Source organism: Lepisosteus oculatus, chromosome 12 (assembly GCF_040954835.1).
Source record: "Lepisosteus oculatus isolate fLepOcu1 chromosome 12, fLepOcu1.hap2, whole genome shotgun sequence".
Taxonomy (NCBI): domain Eukaryota; kingdom Metazoa; phylum Chordata; class Actinopteri; order Semionotiformes; family Lepisosteidae; genus Lepisosteus; species Lepisosteus oculatus.
Window position 1 is genome coordinate 34,478,617 of NC_090707.1, and position 17,248 is coordinate 34,495,864.

General features: G+C 41.0%; 1 protein-coding gene and 1 long non-coding RNA gene across 6 annotated transcripts in view; one reads left to right on the plus strand and one right to left on the minus strand.

The window, feature by feature from the left end:
• The window catches only part of LOC107078822 (uncharacterized protein KIAA2012 homolog), a 66,819-nt gene that overhangs the window by 21,099 nt on the left and 28,472 nt on the right, over positions 1–17,248 (minus strand). For 4 of the 5 annotated variants that reach the window (XM_069196538.1, XM_069196542.1, XM_069196539.1 and 1 more), the window contains exons 11-14: positions 16,392–16,544; positions 15,407–15,538; positions 14,662–14,730; positions 893–981 (exon numbers count right to left, since the gene is read on the minus strand). In XM_069196538.1, the coding sequence (XP_069052639.1) occupies positions 893–981; positions 14,662–14,730; positions 15,407–15,538; positions 16,392–16,544 (443 nt within the window). The remainder of the gene's footprint in view (positions 1–892; positions 982–14,661; positions 14,731–15,406; positions 15,539–16,391; positions 16,545–17,248) is intronic. The other variant, XM_069196541.1, reaches the window with a different exon arrangement.
• The window catches only part of LOC138241994 (uncharacterized), a 34,409-nt gene continuing 22,708 nt past the window's right edge, over positions 5,548–17,248 (plus strand). The window contains exons 1-2 of the long non-coding RNA XR_011191262.1: positions 5,548–5,682; positions 14,691–14,744. This is a non-coding gene — a long non-coding RNA (uncharacterized lncRNA). The remainder of the gene's footprint in view (positions 5,683–14,690; positions 14,745–17,248) is intronic.

Here is a 17,248-nt window from a genome sequence, read left to right on the forward strand (position 1 = left end):
CATGGTAATATGAATTGAAAAACACTGATGCAACAAATGTCATTTGCAAATGAAATGTGACAAGATTTCTCATTGTCCATTTAACCATATAATTTACTGATAGAACTGAGGCTGGGCTAGCTCACAAGTCTTGGCCCCATACTCACTTTTATAAAGGTTAACAGGGTATTTTCCTATTTTCTTTCTATTGACTGCTTATATTCCTCCTACTGCTCCAAATAGTCTAGAAAATGTATAGAACTTAACTACCGGTAATGTTAAGGAAAACTACATTTTATGAGCATTTAACATCATTCCTGGCATCCCTGTTCTGTACTAGCAGTTAAAATAATACACAGAATTCTACTACTTACATTAAAGTTCATGAAGGTTCTGACACTGGCCTGTTCTGAGTACTCCAACTTCTACACAGCAATTAACATAATCTGGACTCACGCACATTCTTTAATAAAACACAAGCCAGAGGGGACAAGTGGAAACTACATGGACATGCATTTAAAACTTAGATCAGGAGGCCCTTTACCCAAAGAGTTGTAGGAGCAGGGCACTAGCATCCCAGGCATGTCATTGAAGCTGAAACCTTGCTTTCTTTCAAGAATGGCTGAGATTTCTAGATCAATTAATTGCTAGCTTCCCATAGGGCTAGACTATTTATTTACATTATCTACTAATTTATGTTTATGTTTATGATCTCACATTTTTCATCATTATAGGAGATTCAGTTTTTACAAACAGGCATTTAATGTATGGAAGTAGTTTGGGGTATATTCTTCTGTTTTGATATGTGCAGGTCTGAATGGGAGGTTTGTACTATATCATTTCAGTCAGCACCACAGTGATGCAGCATTCAATGCTGTAACCAGGTGACAATTCCTATTTCAGCAGTACAGACCTTGTCACTTTTGTTCAGGTATGTTGACATATCTTGGGACTGCCGAGTAAGAAAGTCACTGTCAGTGTCCAGCCCCACAGTGGGCATCTCTGAAAGAGAAACAGATTGAACATTGTGATGGTAAGACACGTTCAAGCCAATCTTCCTTCTTCTGAATTTTACAAGAAACACTTTCTTCTGCAATTTTTTGTCCTGGATATTGTCTTTTCTTTTCTGTTGTGCAGCTGGTAAGGCAGAGTTTATGGGAAATGCTTAAACTGGAAGGTGAGGTGTTGGGGTTTCAATGATGGGCATCAGTATGGAGTGAAAAGTATTCTAAATTCTTTTAAAATATTTTTAGCATTTTGCTTCTGTTCATGTAATGTACATATAGTACAATGTATTTTTGCAGGTCATGCTTGGTACTGCGTAACAAAAAAAATGACTATTTTTTATGTATCCTTCAAATATCTGGAACAAATCTGTTTTATTTTACTGGTGTTTTGACAGAAGGGAACATAGAACAGTGAAGTACGAGATAATAATAGTAAATAGATTTGTAAATTACTTATTGAATAATCTAACAAATAAACCTATTACAATATTAAATATTTTTGACACACTGAGAAACATTAAAGATACAGCAAATGGGTATTGTAACCAATAGTATTCATTGAGTTTTAAATAACTTTCAGTATTTTTAAAAAATATTTCTGCCATTCAAGACATGAAGATGTGTCTTTTTTTCTTTCTTTCTCATTACAAGGTCCACAAATCCGTGGCTGTCTGAGAAATAAGGATTTGAGGATAAGCAGTAAAACACATGGCAGTCCAGCCCTGGTCTGGGCTTGTCAAGGGAATGATGGGAAGGAAGGTCACTGGGTGACAAACAGGAGCCGCTGAAGACAACAGGTGACGAAGCACTCAGCCAGACTGACTCCGTGGCTCAAACCCGGACCTGTGTCCCTGTCTGGGATCCCAGTCATTGGGACACCCAGGGAGCTTTGAGAACGACCCCCGTCTGTGCTCCCAGGGAGGGAAGAGGACACCCGAACGTGACATTCCTGCCAAAACTGCCCAGACTCCCATCCTCTCCTCCCCTCTCATTACCTGACTTTTGCCCCCAGGGTCTTATTTAGCTAACCCTGGAGGCTCCCGCACAGACAGCACTCCTGCACTTCATAATCTCCCATTAAATCGGAGAGCCCAAACCCTGGGACCCCTCAAGCCTTTTGAAGAGGAGAGGGGTTTATTTTCATGCTGTCAAAGGTGCTGTCCGTGGTTCAGGGCTCAGTTCACTTTGCAAAAGAGAGGCATCCCAAAGTAGCATGCGACAATGGACAATTGAGCTGACAAAAAAAGACAATAATGACTCAGGGCACAAACAATAATGTGACTTAGCTTTAAAAGCAATGAACCAAGGCAAGACAGATGAGTTTGGGAATGAAGTCAAAGTGTTTATGCCCCTGATTACAAAAACAGGCACCTTTACTTTACATTGCATGCAATGCACGGAGGCAAATTTCAACAGAACTATTACACTAAATCAAGGTGAGGGATGAACACACCCACACCCACACAGGGTGGAACCAGATAAATAATATTACAGTCTATTTAATGACTCAGTCAGAGGAATGACTTGGGCTTTATATATGCAAAGGAAGTGAGCACACTGATGCAATTTCCCACTTCAGCCTCTCCAGCCTATATGGCATGACACAAGGCAAATCTTCAGTTGTGTTTGATACATGGCTCCAGATCATAACCTAAAACATCGAATGATGCATCCATCATTGATCCAGGAATTCGGTGCTGCTCGTTTCTGATCGATACAGGCTCTTCTTCCCTGATAATCAGCAGCTAGTCCTACTGTAGCACCCAGTGCTGGATTTTCCATTAGGCACTGCAGGCCTTTTAAGGGCCTACGAAGGAGGGAAACACTAGTGACTAAAGGAAAAGAAGCTGAAACCAACATGCTTGCGATCGACTCTAGGTGCTCCAAATCAATAATCCTACGCTGTCTAGCGGCTGTTCTAGAAACTAGAGGTATCGAAGTGATGGTCGCCTGACTCCCTCCATCAGTCAATAGTTATCAATGATGGCAAACATCAGCGATCACTCTCACCATCAGAACAAGCAGCACGTGTAATGGGAGCAAGCTGAGACGACACAAAAGGGCCGCTGATATAGTCTGCTCTTTTACCGTTTCTTTAAGACATTAACTGGGCCCTATTCTAATTAGATCAGCTTTTTCATTAGGAGTCCATGAAAGGCCTTTCACCATGGACATCTGCAACAAGAAAAACAAGCAAGTGCCCCAGTGCTGTTTGAACTGGAGTGTCCTCTCCCATGTGGGCAGTATTGCCATTCTCCGTATTTACAGAACGTGGATGGAGCGCAGATGCTCCATGATTAATCGCCTGTTTGGCTACAGAAAGATGGAAAAATGAATTTCACAAGCTGAACAGAAGCTCCCTTGCTCGTAAAACTAGGCCGTTCCTAGAAACTGCACTGGCTGCGTCTCTTGGTTTGTGTATTCCCAAATTCAGGCCTTTTTTCATTGTAACGTGTGGTAGGTTTAAGCACAGTGTCTTTCTTTTTTCTTGCAATTTATAACATGCCCTTCCATGTTCACGACCCAGTTTTATGGGGATGGACAACAATTGTCTACTGCTTTTAAATAATAGTGGTAACAACGAGGAAACCTAATCTGGCATGTAATAACATTTAATAATAACTCATAACTGTTTAATCTTGGAGAGCCCTGTGTACCACTGCATCTCTTTCACAGAATCTGAGAGACAATGTTTTGCTCATTGAAACAGGAAAAAAAACATATTCAATGCACTCAACACACAGCAATTAGTACTGCACACAAAAAACTGATATTATATAGTACATATCTAAAATATTTCATCATCTACAGCACATCTTCTAGACGATGTGGGATAGCAGTAAAAAGGCAAACAAACCTTTTAGGATATACAGTTCAAAGTTTAGAATTTAAATCAAGGGGTTTAAAATTCTATCTGTTAATGCACTACACCAACAGGCTGAAAGAACTGAATATTTGTTTTGTCTTAAGCAGAGTTCACCATGTAGGGAATAAATTCAAGTATGGTATTCAAATCCTCATTGCCTTCACAAAGTCCACCCGGTTCAGAATGAACAGTGAGACAAAACCAAAGGAAACTCCATAGACTTGCCTTTAAAATTCAGACCAGGAGGAATTTCTTTACTCAAAGGGTTGCAGGTGTGTGGAACAGCCGTGTTAGCAAAGCCCAAACCCCAGCTTTTCCTCAACTAAGAACTAACACCCTATCAACTAACCTCCTCTCTTTGGTAGCTCTGCATATATTCTTACATTACTAGGACTAGGAAGTTTCTCAAACAAAAATTGTCTCCATCATTTTTGTTCACTAAAAAAGCCATTATCCCTCTACAGTGGAGCCTCAATGTTATGAAAAAGATATCACAGCAAAGGAAAACTCTTTCTTAGGGTTTCAAATATCTAGAGTTGAAATAATATAGAGCATCTTTTCTTGAACCGACAACCTTGAGAACTGTCCTCAGAACTTCACATCTGCTGAAAGAACAGCCAGTGTGGACTGACCCAGTGACCTGTGAGTCTTACCACGGTATGACATGTTTATTTCCACTAAAAATGACGCCAATTGTCAGATGTCACATTGGTGTACTCTCACACACGCTGTTTGTACCACTGTACGGTACCGTTTTATATGACAGAGGTGTGGGGGTTGTTAATCTATTTTTATTTCATTCACGACAGATTGAATCTGACCAGAAACACAGTACTCACTGTTGTGAGCTAAATTCCTCAGTACCTTAAACACTGGGGACAGTTCATTTTTTAGGGAGTCTAAACCGGCTGTGTCTTTAATAGTTTCCAGGATCCTTTGAAGTTCCCAGTGAAAGAGAACCCCTTGCTTTTAAGCTCTAGTTACTCCGAATGACTTGTCCCAAGAGAACTGAGCTGTACTTTGTTTGAAATTCTTTGGGAAGTACACTTACCACTTGTGTGAAACCACACTTTCCTCTTATTTATCTTCCCTGATTGCAAGAACACTAAACTGTCTTGCTTGGTGGAGTTTCTTCATTAGGTTCTGTGTAACGGTTCAAAAGGGCCATATTATATTTTTGTCTGTTTGTAAAGAACAAGAGACAAACTCTCTGCAAAGGCACCACGTTTAACGAAACACAGTGGAAGGTCTTTCAAAGCATTTTGCCTCAGTTTAATTTGCCCGCCTTCGCCTGTCTTTGTACCGACCGGGTTCAAACTGTGTAGCTACAGTATGTAACACTGGGTCGTTGTGCCTTAGCCCCCCAGTGAAAAACACTGTACATTGTACAACATTTTTTTTAATTCTAAGATGAAATACAATGGAAGTTTAGTTTTGTGGCAATACTTAATTTTTTCCAGATGCAGTATAAAGACTTCCTCCTGACTTGCAGGCTCACACTGCTCTGCACTGCAGGTAGGTACTTAATGGGGTGGTTTGATGCACTCTCTTCATCAAACACATCCCCTCATGCACACTTGATGTGCTTAATATGATATGACCACGAGAGGGCACTGGAACTCTACATTAGCAGCTTAGCCGTTTCTGTTCGAGGTCTCCTTATTTTGACACACGGTCAGAGAGGATGTGTGTAGAGGTTGGAAAACAGCAAGAGATTTTGAGCGAAAGGCCTCCCAACTCATTCTTAAACAAACAATTGGCTGATTCTACACCGAACAGAAAAAAGAAATGGCAAACCCTACGACGTTTTGACTGTGAAGCCTTCTTCAGGTGAGTATAAAAGAGAGGTGAAACAGGAAAAGCAAAAAAAAACCCTGCAAACTGTCCGGAGGCTAATCTAAGGGGACAATGAAATGAAATCCGAGAGAGATCCTTCTTCTGTGTGAACTGCTCCAGGGCCGGATTTCCCATTAGGCACTGGAGGTAGGGCCTACGACATTTTTAGGGCCTACAAAGGAGGGAAACACTGATGACTAATGAAAAACGAGCTGAAACAACATGCTTGCGATCGGCTCTAGGTGCTCCAAATCAATAATCATACACTCTCTAGCGGCTGTTCTAGACACTAGAAGTATCGAAGTGATGGTCGCCAGACTCGCTCCATCAGTCACGTGGTTTAGCATTAGAAACGTTAGATAGTGCATCGTGTCAATCAACGTAATTCAACTGGCGTTTACCCCTCTTTTTGCACATTTCGGAGTGAAAGTGCCTAGGGCCTAGGGACACCCAAATCCGGCCCTGGACTACTCTGCTCTCGCCTACATGTAGTCTCTTATCTCTCCCTGTAATCTGTGCCACCTCTGCTCCTTCTCTTCCGCCTCATAGTCTACACTCCCTCTCTGTCACCCCACCACCACACACACCCCAGTATCCCGGTCATTCTCCACCCTCACCGCTCAGCCTCAGTGGAGGACTGGGCTACCAGCAGAAACCAGAGCGGCCCAGAATAAACTCCCTTTCACCGCCTCCTCAGAAACACTCTTCAGACAGCACTTGTGACCTCTCAGCTCAACTACATCCTTCAGTAATTCTTACCCCGAATTGCACTGACCGGTCTCCATTCTCATTTTGGTAACGTCTTTTGGTAATGTCATTTTGGTGCCATTACTCTCTGGAAACACGGAATACAGTAATACACCCCAGTGAGCCTGTTGGCTTTCCTGCTTTGCAATGCCTGTGTGTGCTAATTTTTGCCCTGCACACTTGTTACAGTTATTTACCAGCGTAATTGTTCTCAGCCAAATTGTAATTCTGATGGATTTAATTGTACTTGCATTCCATCATGTCCATTTTTTTAACTCTGACAAGCTTGGTATGTTGCCCTGGATAAGTGCAAGCACTAAGCAACGATATCACAACATAATAATCTCCATAATTTCAAACTGCCAAAGTGGACAAAGTCCTCCCCATTTCAACTGCTTTATAACACACACAAAAACGCAAGATTGAATTTCACTTTCAAATTCATCTCCTCCTCCATGGACATTTTAAACTCTTAATAGGTTCCCTGAGCACAACACTAGGCACAAAACTGAGCATACACAAACACAGCATACGTGGGAGATGGGCCTTATGAGTGGTGCAGCTCCTGATGGAAACGCCCTTTCTGTTATGCTTTTGGATATTCATTCTAAAAAGTGAGGAGAGGTTATTGCTTTTGACACGGAGTAATGCTTTTCCTCCAACTTTTGCAAAACGTATTTTGCGCAGCTTTTAAAAAAAGATTTATCTGCACAGCTCGCTGCCTCCCATCGCAGGGCAATTAAAAAAAAAATGCCTTGCATTTGACATAAAGAAAAATGACAATCTCGGGGCAGTAAATGTCCCTTTGTTTCAGTGAAGAGGGGGAAATATTAATGTCCAACATGTAAACTGAGATTACATGCTTTTAATAGCCTTGCGTGTTCTACTGCTGTAATGTGTTTCACAAGTCATGATGTCATCACTTCTGTGCTCTCATCTATTTCTGTGATGGACTGCTTAGCAGTACCTGTCATTGCTTGGACACCACATAGCACATTAGGCAAAATGCTCTTCTCTATTTCCCCATTCATCACAACCGCTGTTCATCATAACCTCTATATGATGGAAAACCATATATCCTGTCTACTACAAAACAGATTTTTTACAGGCTGACAATAAGTACATATATCATGCTAGAATGCCTTACGAGACAGGAGTCTTGGTATGTGTTAGTCCATCCATGAGATTCACGCTAGCAATAGGCTTATAGTTTCCTGGACTTGCCATTGAAAAACTGCTCACTCCATCCATTCATTTTCTAACTGCTTCTTCCAATTCAGGGTCTCAGGGGAGCTTGGCTCTGCAGTGGGTGCCAGAAGGAAGTCACTCTAGATGGGACGCCAGACCATCAAAGGACACACACACACACACTCACACACACACACACACACACACGGTCGGGTTTCCCAGACGTCAACGGACCTACCAGTATGTCTTTGGACTGTGGGAGGAAACCGGAGTACCTGGAGCAAACCCACACAAACACAGGGACACCATGCAAACTCCACACAGACAGCACCCCAGGAATCGAACCCGGGGCCCCAGTGCTACGAGGTGCCACTGTGCCACCCTGTTGCCTTTTTTTGTACATATACCCAAAATATTGCTTTATTCTTAAGAATGAAGAATTTATGCAAATGTTCCCACAAATTACAAGAAGAACAAAATGTGCTTTTTGTTAAACAGCTTCATGAAATGAAATGGCTTAATAAGATTTAACACTGTTCTTTTCTTCTGGATATCTATAACAGGGCATAGAGACTCATCAACATGACTACATTCTTTTATCTATTAGCTTTTAACGTGCGTGCTTTATAGATCAACTCCCATGTACCCTTTGACTTAAGGAGAGTTAGCGCGCTAGTCCTAGTCACATAAACGTGCAGTATGTTTGTGAAAGTTCAGTGCAAATATCTGTGAAAATGTTTACAATTCAGATAGCGAACCTGAAGGGTGTGCTTCAGGACAAACCAAACTTGGGTCTTCCCTCTAATCACAGAATAGAACAGCTATCGTTTTACCTGCTATAGGGGAATGGGGGCTATGAAACCTTAGATTCAAATAAAGGGAAAAGAGCATTTTCTCTTAAAGAGAGCGATGAATCGAAGAAGTCTTTCAATAAAGATTACGCATTGCTTCTGTTACTCAGTTTTAAACACGCCAAGGATTTTAACAAGGCAGCTGATCTTTCTCAACATTTCCTCTAAATTACATTATTGGATTAGGCAAGTCATGCGATTCAATAGGACCAAACCTTCATCACGATTGAAAAGAACCTTTAACAGTTATGTTCTTTGGCTCATCAGACCTATAAGAAACGAAGTGCGCTCTTTCAAACAGCGTGTAACACGGTTCTCACTGTGGCGCACAATCACCTTCAACTACGACACATTGCAAGAGAAAATGACATAAACACACATACAAATCCTATCCGTTCATGCGTGTGAAGTCAGGAAGCTGAGCGTTGCCCAGACAGCTTTAACTTTTCAAACAAAACGTCCAAGTACATACAGTGAGTTTTGTCATTTGTTCTGTAGGAATTAATAAATTAGTAATGGATTTGTAGGTGATAATAAAATAAGTTTAGTGGGTGAAGTACCTTTGGACATATACAAATTTCACTATACTGTATTGCATTTACAGTAAGTAAAGTGTTATAAAACCAGGTTTACCACTGGTCTTTAAAACTGTAACTACAGCTTAGCCTCTACATTTAAGATTTCTTTGTTACTTATTAACAATTAGTTAGTAATCGTAATTTGTAACCTCAATTAGAAGTAGTGGACGTTTCTTAAACGCAACAATACAACAAGCTACGACAGTGTTTTATTTTCTGCGGGGTTTGTGCGGTGTGCTTCCTGTTGATTTATAACTGAAACCACTGGAGAAAACCCAGCAGGGTGCTTGGGCTGTCCCAGGGCAACTCTAAATCTGCAAAAAGTCAGGGACGTTCCCTCCAAACCCGGGCTTGATCGAGTTTGATATAGTCCTCCCGCTCAAAGAATCTTTATTTAGAAAGTGTCAGTTTCTGAGGAGGCCCAAAAAGGGAGGTTGCAGGGGAAAGGGAGGGGAGGGGTGGTCAGGTTTCTGACTAGTGACAGGATAAAGGAAACAGAGCAGTGAGAGAGGTCAGGTTGAGAAAACACAGGGCCTGTCAGTCAAAAACTCAAGGCCCAGGATTAGGGCCTAGCCTGGGGGAGATCAGGTTTCACTGTCTGGGATACCTCAGTAAGTGAAAAGAGAAACAGATGTTGAGCTTTCAAAGGAAGGGGAGTGGGGGTGGTGGTGGTGGTGGGGGCTTCAGAAACCCACCCCTTTCGAGCCCCTCTGCATCAAGTTGCCTTTTGTGAACTCAAACCCAGGAAAGCGAGTTGCATCATTTCACAATTTTCGGCAGGAAAAAATAGAAACCGTATCTTTCAAAGACCTGTGGCAAATTTGTACAGTAAAAAGAAGCAACACGGGCTCACAAGGAAACAAAAACAAGATAGGTAGATACTTCATTGTCCACTGCTGTGGAAATTTGTCTTTGGCTTCTCCCACAGACGTCCAAAATACACAAGCAAAACAGAAGAGTCCCGTAAAATCACATGAAATCACAACAATAGTATGTGACACATACTGTAAATTAATGGATCAATAAATAGGTAGTGGGGGGACTGCATTTGCAAACATTCATTTAGAAGTTTTAGATAAGCTAAACTAACTAAAACTGAAACAACACTAAGCATATTTCCTTTTATGAAGAACACCTTTCAGTTGCTATGAATTATGGGAATGCACGTTAATTAAATTTTGCAGGTTCCCAAATGTGTACGTCCTCTTGTGAATTATGAGACAAATGAATGCATAAAAATGAAAAAAGAAAAATCAACAGATGGATGAGGAAAGGGAAAGAGTTTGTGAAGTCTGCAAAACGAACTGTCTCTTGGGGATCGGGAGGCCAAAACACTCGTATTTCTTAACCCCCAACCCTGCCCTACCCTTCTCCTCCCCCTGCTTGAGTAACATAAGCACTATACCTCAACGGACTGAACAAATAAACAGCACTGATTCATTGTATACACATCTTCAGAAGTAGAAGACTAGTTTACTTTCCCTTTATATCAGACAGATCCCATTTACTAGAGAGGTGGATGCATAGGAAACTGTTCACAGTCCTTCTAATTTTGGATAACTCTGTTCTGGGGGTATTCTAGCTTTCTGGCACTGGGGGGGGGGGGTCTTTGTGTCTTCTAAAAACCGACAGCACGCATATGCTGTTATGTTTTGTTTTTTTGGAGTGTGGCCAGCTCACCAAAAGTACGACCTTCAAAGGTTCTCTAGAAAAAAAAAAAACAACTCTACAGGATTAAACTGCAGTCTCAGGCTGCACCATCTTTAAAAAATAACCAGAATTAGTCCTAAAGGAGAATTGAGAGCACGAACAAAAAGCATTACATGGGGCATGGGGCAGCCTGGGTTCACCTACATGCTTTGTTCAGAACCTTAAACTGTTATTTGTGAAGGGTTTTCATACAGCCACTTTCTAAAGACACCCCCAAATTATTACTGATCCACGCATTCATTATCAGAAAGCCACTTAACCAGAGGAGACTCATAGCAGGGTTGTAGGGCACAAGCCGGAAATGAGAACATGCAGACTCCATACAGACAGATGCCAAGGCCCAAGTCAAATCCAAGATCCCGGGCCTGGAGGTGTGATATTCCAATTCAGTCCCATGAAAGTGGCCTTGAAGGATCAGGACACACACGATTCTTTCACAATACATATTTTTGTAAACACCAACCAGGATGCCCTTAACTTTATGACAATAAGCTTAACCAAACCTTAACTTTATAACAATAAGCTTAACCTTGGGTTTCCTTTTCATCATGACAAAAGCACTCTGGAATCCTTTGGGACGAACATATTAATGTGAAGACTTACTTAGTGAGAGCACCAGGAAAGATACTGCACTCTTGAACTGATTCCAACACAGAAATCCCTCCAGTCATGAACAAACTTTAAAACAGTAAAACTCCCGTTGTGAATTTCTGTTCCCTTCTTTTACAACAGGGGGAACAAACTGTACATTCTGCCTTTTTTTTGTTGGCAATTTTTGAGGAAATTTGAGAACTCCACCTACTGCTCTCTGTTGTATTTAAAAGGTAACAGGCTTGGTTGGGGGATACAAGTGGTGTTTCCTCTGCAGGCAAATGCTCGGATTTTCTCCCCCTTCCTGGAGTTCAACTATTTTCTCCTATAGAATTTCCACTGCACAGCTGCTCAGATAAAAATCTGAGGGGATCACCAGATATTGAGGCCTGACTCCACAAGCCACTTCGAAAGAGTCTCTGCAAGGGCTGTGCTTCTCTTGAGTTCACTTTTCAGGATGCTCTTCCTTCCTTTAATGCTTTCCTTACATATTTCCCTCTGGCTGTAGCGTCCAGCTGCTTAGCTGAGGCTCCTCGGCAGAGAAGGTTTCGTCCCCAGCTAGCACTGTTTTTGTTCAAGTAAAGAAACTAGTCAAGACAGAGAGAATTTGCTGGAAAGGACAGGGCTTGTGTCCGGATCTAAAGCGAGGCCTCGGATATCTATAAAAAACTGCTCCTGCAGAGGGGATGGTAATGTGTCGAGTTCATGGGGCTGGCTGTGTACACAGCAAGAATGTTTGAAACGATATGTTCGTTTGCAGAAACCCAGTGGGATTTAAGAGGCCGGTGAGGTTAAAGATGTTCTGGCAATTTATTACCAGGCCCAGACAGGGCACAGTTTCAAACTCACTTCTGATCCTGGGAAAGTACTGTCCATTGAGATGTTAATGATCCTGTCGATTCCTATGTGACAAAATCCCTAAACTTCTGTGGAATTCTATAAGGGTGATAGTTTTGCATTCTGAACGCTATGCATAAAACATTAACATGACATTTTTGGAATCAATTACTGGTGGAGCACATGGATATGACAAAACTCTTCTGCATTATTTCAAAATCTGTAAAATGTTCAGTGACCTGGCTGTTAAAAATAATGAAAACACATAATTAGATGTATAACCGGCAGAAAATCAATTATCACAAATTTACCTTAGAAAGAACTGTACAATAGTGTATTTTAACCTCAATATTCTGATTTGCATATACTGTACTGTATATGATATGCTGAATACAGTAGATATATGCATGAATGTCAGATCAATTTAAGGAAAATTAGGGCAATCTACAATACTATAACTTTGTGTCCTCTTAATATTGAAAATGACAAGGATAACCTTCTTTCTTTTTAATGTTGGCCTTTTAAACAATTCCATATGCATGTGGTATATATTGGTACAGCTTTATCTGAATGAGGCTAAAACAATTCATCATAACTCTTTTATAATTCCCACTTGACAATATAATATCCTTTACAACCCTTTGTGCAAATGACATTACAGGCACACAATTTTTCATCCTGGTTTATTAGACACTTACAGAATTCCACAGAACTTTAGAGAGTGTCAGTCAAAAGCTAAGAGCAGAACTCCAGATAGAGAGATCAGCTGAAAATGAGGAAGAAACTACTAAGAACTTGAGAACTGACAGACCTCTCTGCAGATGCAGCTCAGCAACGGTGGTCCTGGTATGTCTGTTAAAATTTTATTTGGCTGTATGCGTGTTGTTTTGTCGTGTTTGCTACCGACGGAGTTACGACAATGTTTTTCAGCCTCTTGTAAGGAAAGTGCCGTCGGTGTCTCTGCTGATCTTAGAATCCTGGCTGCCAAGTTCCAGAGACCTGTTGTGTGCAGGATCTCCTGAGCTCCGGCCACAGTTAGCTGGACTCTGGCCAGGCTCGGTGGCCGGTGTCAGGATGGTGAGTCGCGAAGACCGCAAAATCGCAAATCATCTCTGCTTGGGATTAGAAAGGGCTATCAGCTGGGGCCGACTCATCTCAACGCTTCACTGAACAGGAACCCAGAAATGCCAGATGGGAATCAGCATTTGTTGAGTTTAATCCCCCTCCTGCCCCAGACCTCAACTGCTCTGCTGCTTCTGATAATTAGGACCAACAAGGGACAATATCGCCTACCTCGGTCACACTATCAGTATTACTGGATTTCCCGCTGAACGGTACCTATACTCACATCAGATCAGCCGCATTGCTATTCTTTGAAAAGTCTACGTCATCTAAGGAGATGATTACACTTATTGGTTTCCTGCTTCTTAAAACATACCTAAAGACCATGCGAACAAGATTTGGATTGAAGTGTGAGATGGTACGTAAAAATGAGAAACACCTTAGATTAGGGAAATGCACACGCGATTTCCAATTGTGTATGTTAATTAAGATCACCAGGTTCCACTGTAAATAAATTGCTTGGCAGTAACAAAATCCTAACCCTGATCACAACTAAAACCATACCCCTAATAACAAAGCACAAAGCAGCATTTTGCATGTATGTTATTTTATTCCGATTCTAGGATTGGTAGAAACACAGTTAATAACTTGCTTCTATGAATGATGCCATCACTCCAAGCTGGAGGCAAAAACAAATACAACAGCATTATCAAGGAGAACCCAAAAGGCCCGGATTGCGTTGCAAATTAATGAGGACTTAATTATTTTTTGGGTGTCAACCAGGGTAATATATCTTTACTCTGTTTGTTAAATGAAATATGTAGTATGTCATCAATCTGTTCAGACAACACTTAGGGAAAAAGGCAGCAGGAATGGTTTCTTTCTTCAGGGAGAAATACGAGTTACCTACAGAGCCTCCTAATAACTGTGACGCCTCAAGCTGTTCCAATTGCAAACACGCCTCACTCAGAAATTAACTGACAACGTTCTGTCACAATGTGCCTCTCCTTGGCTCGGCTGTCGGTTAAGAGTTGTGCTGAGAGAAAACAAAACCAGGTCCCGCGCACGAGAGGTTGTTTTTGGTGCAAACGTCTAGTGCCTGCAAAAATCAGCAGCAGGTCTAATTAAAAGAAAACATTTCAATTCATCATTTGTAACGCTTGGTCAATTTAAGAAACCCACATCACCAGAAGAAACCCAGAACACCAGAAACCCACTATGACTTCAGACATATTATAGCAGACTGTGCTCTATAGGGGTTGATGGATGAAATGAAATGTTAAAATGTAAATAGAAAAACGAAGAAGAGATGTGAAAAACCTGCACTGCTGTATGTGTATCTCGTATTTCCTTGGTCATGTTGACAATCTAAGAAAAGTAAAGCAATACTAACTCAATCTGGAACTGACCTGTACCTGGCTGCAAAAATATCTTCCAGGGCTGTTCTACGATGACATCCGAGGACAGGATTTGCAGAGCTGAAAGGAAACAGGTAATATTAATGAGGTCTACATTTTTCGAATCTTTGTTCTCTCCTCCCGATGATGCCCCCTGGAGCTCTCAGACTGATGATCCAACCCCACTCTCCTTAGTCTGTACTTTGCCTGCTTTGGCCTTCTTGTGCCTCAGAGGTCAGAGGTCAGAGGTCACCACCACTCATCTCTCATCCCAATCTGACCATACTCTCTAAGCAGCAGCAGTGTGGAAAAAAATATTGATCAATTACGGAACTTTACTGCAATGCTGCAGTGAGGTCCAGTTTTCTGCTTATTAAGCTTTGCCTTTAAATGTATCAGTTGTAGCCATAACAGTCTGTCATTATAAGACAGCACAATTTAATCGAACAGAAGCTGGTGTTATGATAGATTATATTTATGCATTATAAATTATACTTTTTATAATGTTAAGATTATTTCACTCCAGCCTTCAGTTCAAGTTAATACATTTGCTGTAGTTCAATTATTGGTTTCGCAAAACCTTACTCTGGGGTAACTTAATTGTTTCTAAGTGCTTTTTTGTTTCCAAAATAATTGTCTTGCTGTATTTTCTAATGAAAGAAGTGAGAAACCCAGGTATTGTGTATTTATATAAAGGTTTAAAGACATAAAATAATTTTGGCTTTGTTGCTAAAAAGTTTATTTTGGGGGGGTAGACCTTCATTTTGTGTGATGTCATCAAAGAGTAGGTCTTCGCCATTTTCTGTAATAGGCCCCCAAAGAGACAAACGCATGATTTCTCCATCCGGAGCCATGATGAGACATCCTACTGAGCTGCCTCTGTAGCTTTCTGCGAAAAGAAAAAAATAATATTACAGAAAAGAGCACTCATTAACATTCTTGAAACACAGTCCATGTTTAAAATGGTTAAAGGTTCAAGCAAACCAGGAATGCAGTCTGTTGATATGTATCCACAGATGTTATAAGCAAAAAGATTTTGCAGACACGGTGGCAGGATAACACCCTTTTACTGCCTTTAATAACTATTTATATTCTGACAAAGGTAATCAGCTGGAAGAGCTGGAATATCACTAGGATCACAAAGCTGCTCAGTGGGGTTCTTGAATCAATAAACTACTGGAAACTCGATGATCAAGATTAGCCAGATAACTTCCTGCCATTTGGAACCTGAACTACATTCTTGTGTTTGTGAATTTAAGCACTTTGTAAGAAATCACGATTAAGATAAAACAAAGTTTTAAACAAATGACGAAAATAGCAGACCTTGATTTTATGTGGAATATAGTTGGATTATTATAAGGCACATCACTGTAGCTCCGTAATCTTAATTGATTGTAATTTATATACACTCATCGCACAAAATATAAAAATGTGACAATATTTAAGTTAGCTGAAGTAATTAACTTGATTTGTTAACAAATGCATCTCGAAAGCAGGACTTTGACCTGTGTGACAGAGGATGAGGAGTCTGCACGGGCTTGGACTCTAGATTTAATTGAAAGAAAATACAGAAGACTAAAAGAAAATTACTCTTTTTTGGGGTTTAAACCTATGATATGAGAATAAAATCTCCAAGGATTATTGATCCAGGCAACTATCCTATCTGTACTCACAGATCACTGCTTGTCCCACTGACAAGAAGGTAAGCTAAGATACAATTAGTTTTCCCAATAGGCTCTCACCTCTCAGGACCTCTGGAATGCTGCCCCGAATAATGCCTGTCTGCGAGTCTTTCTGGTCTTTGCTGGGGTCTCTGAAATAAGCCATGGAGCTCTGTCGCCCTGGGCCTTTCTTACCAATGATGGGAGGCAGGACACCAGCGGTGAAGCAATCGTCTACAACCAAAGAGAACCTTTAACAATCACTGGAGCTTTAAAATTCATAATACACTCCCGAATTCAGTTTGCCAAGTTTCGGCAAGCACTTGGAACTTAGTAAAAGAAAATAGGTGACATCTGCACACATAAAGCAAATAAAAGATCAATAGTTACCTAAAGAAAGAAGGTATCATCAAACCTTGAACATGCTTGTATCCCAGTGGATAGAGAACTGATCACACAGTCATTACTCTGAGCCACAGAAGATCAAAGCTATTCAAGGGGCATTAGTTGAAGTAGATACAATTGTTCGTAATGATATGATATTGATTAGAATTTATTGGATTGACTGCAGTAATGGTGTTGTGTCAGAAGTCGCCTAACTCGTTGTTAAAAATGGGACAAACAGGGCAGCAATAAAACTAAACAGCCGGTTTGGTTCCCAGTGAAGATCCCCAAAGCTTGCAGGATTGCGGTGATGTCAGTGAGAGACACACCTCTCCACCAGTCAGAACTGAGCCTCCTGATTGAGCCTGTAGTGTGTTGAAACACATGGCTCAATGAGTAGGTAGGTCTTAAGACAGGGGTTGCCACTATAAGGTGCCAACAAAATAAGAAGAATACAAATTTCTCAGTGGCAACCCTTGGAATCATTGTCGTCCTACATCCAAGATGTAGAGAAACAAGTCATGATTCCAAGAGGGGTCAGCATACAATAAGAA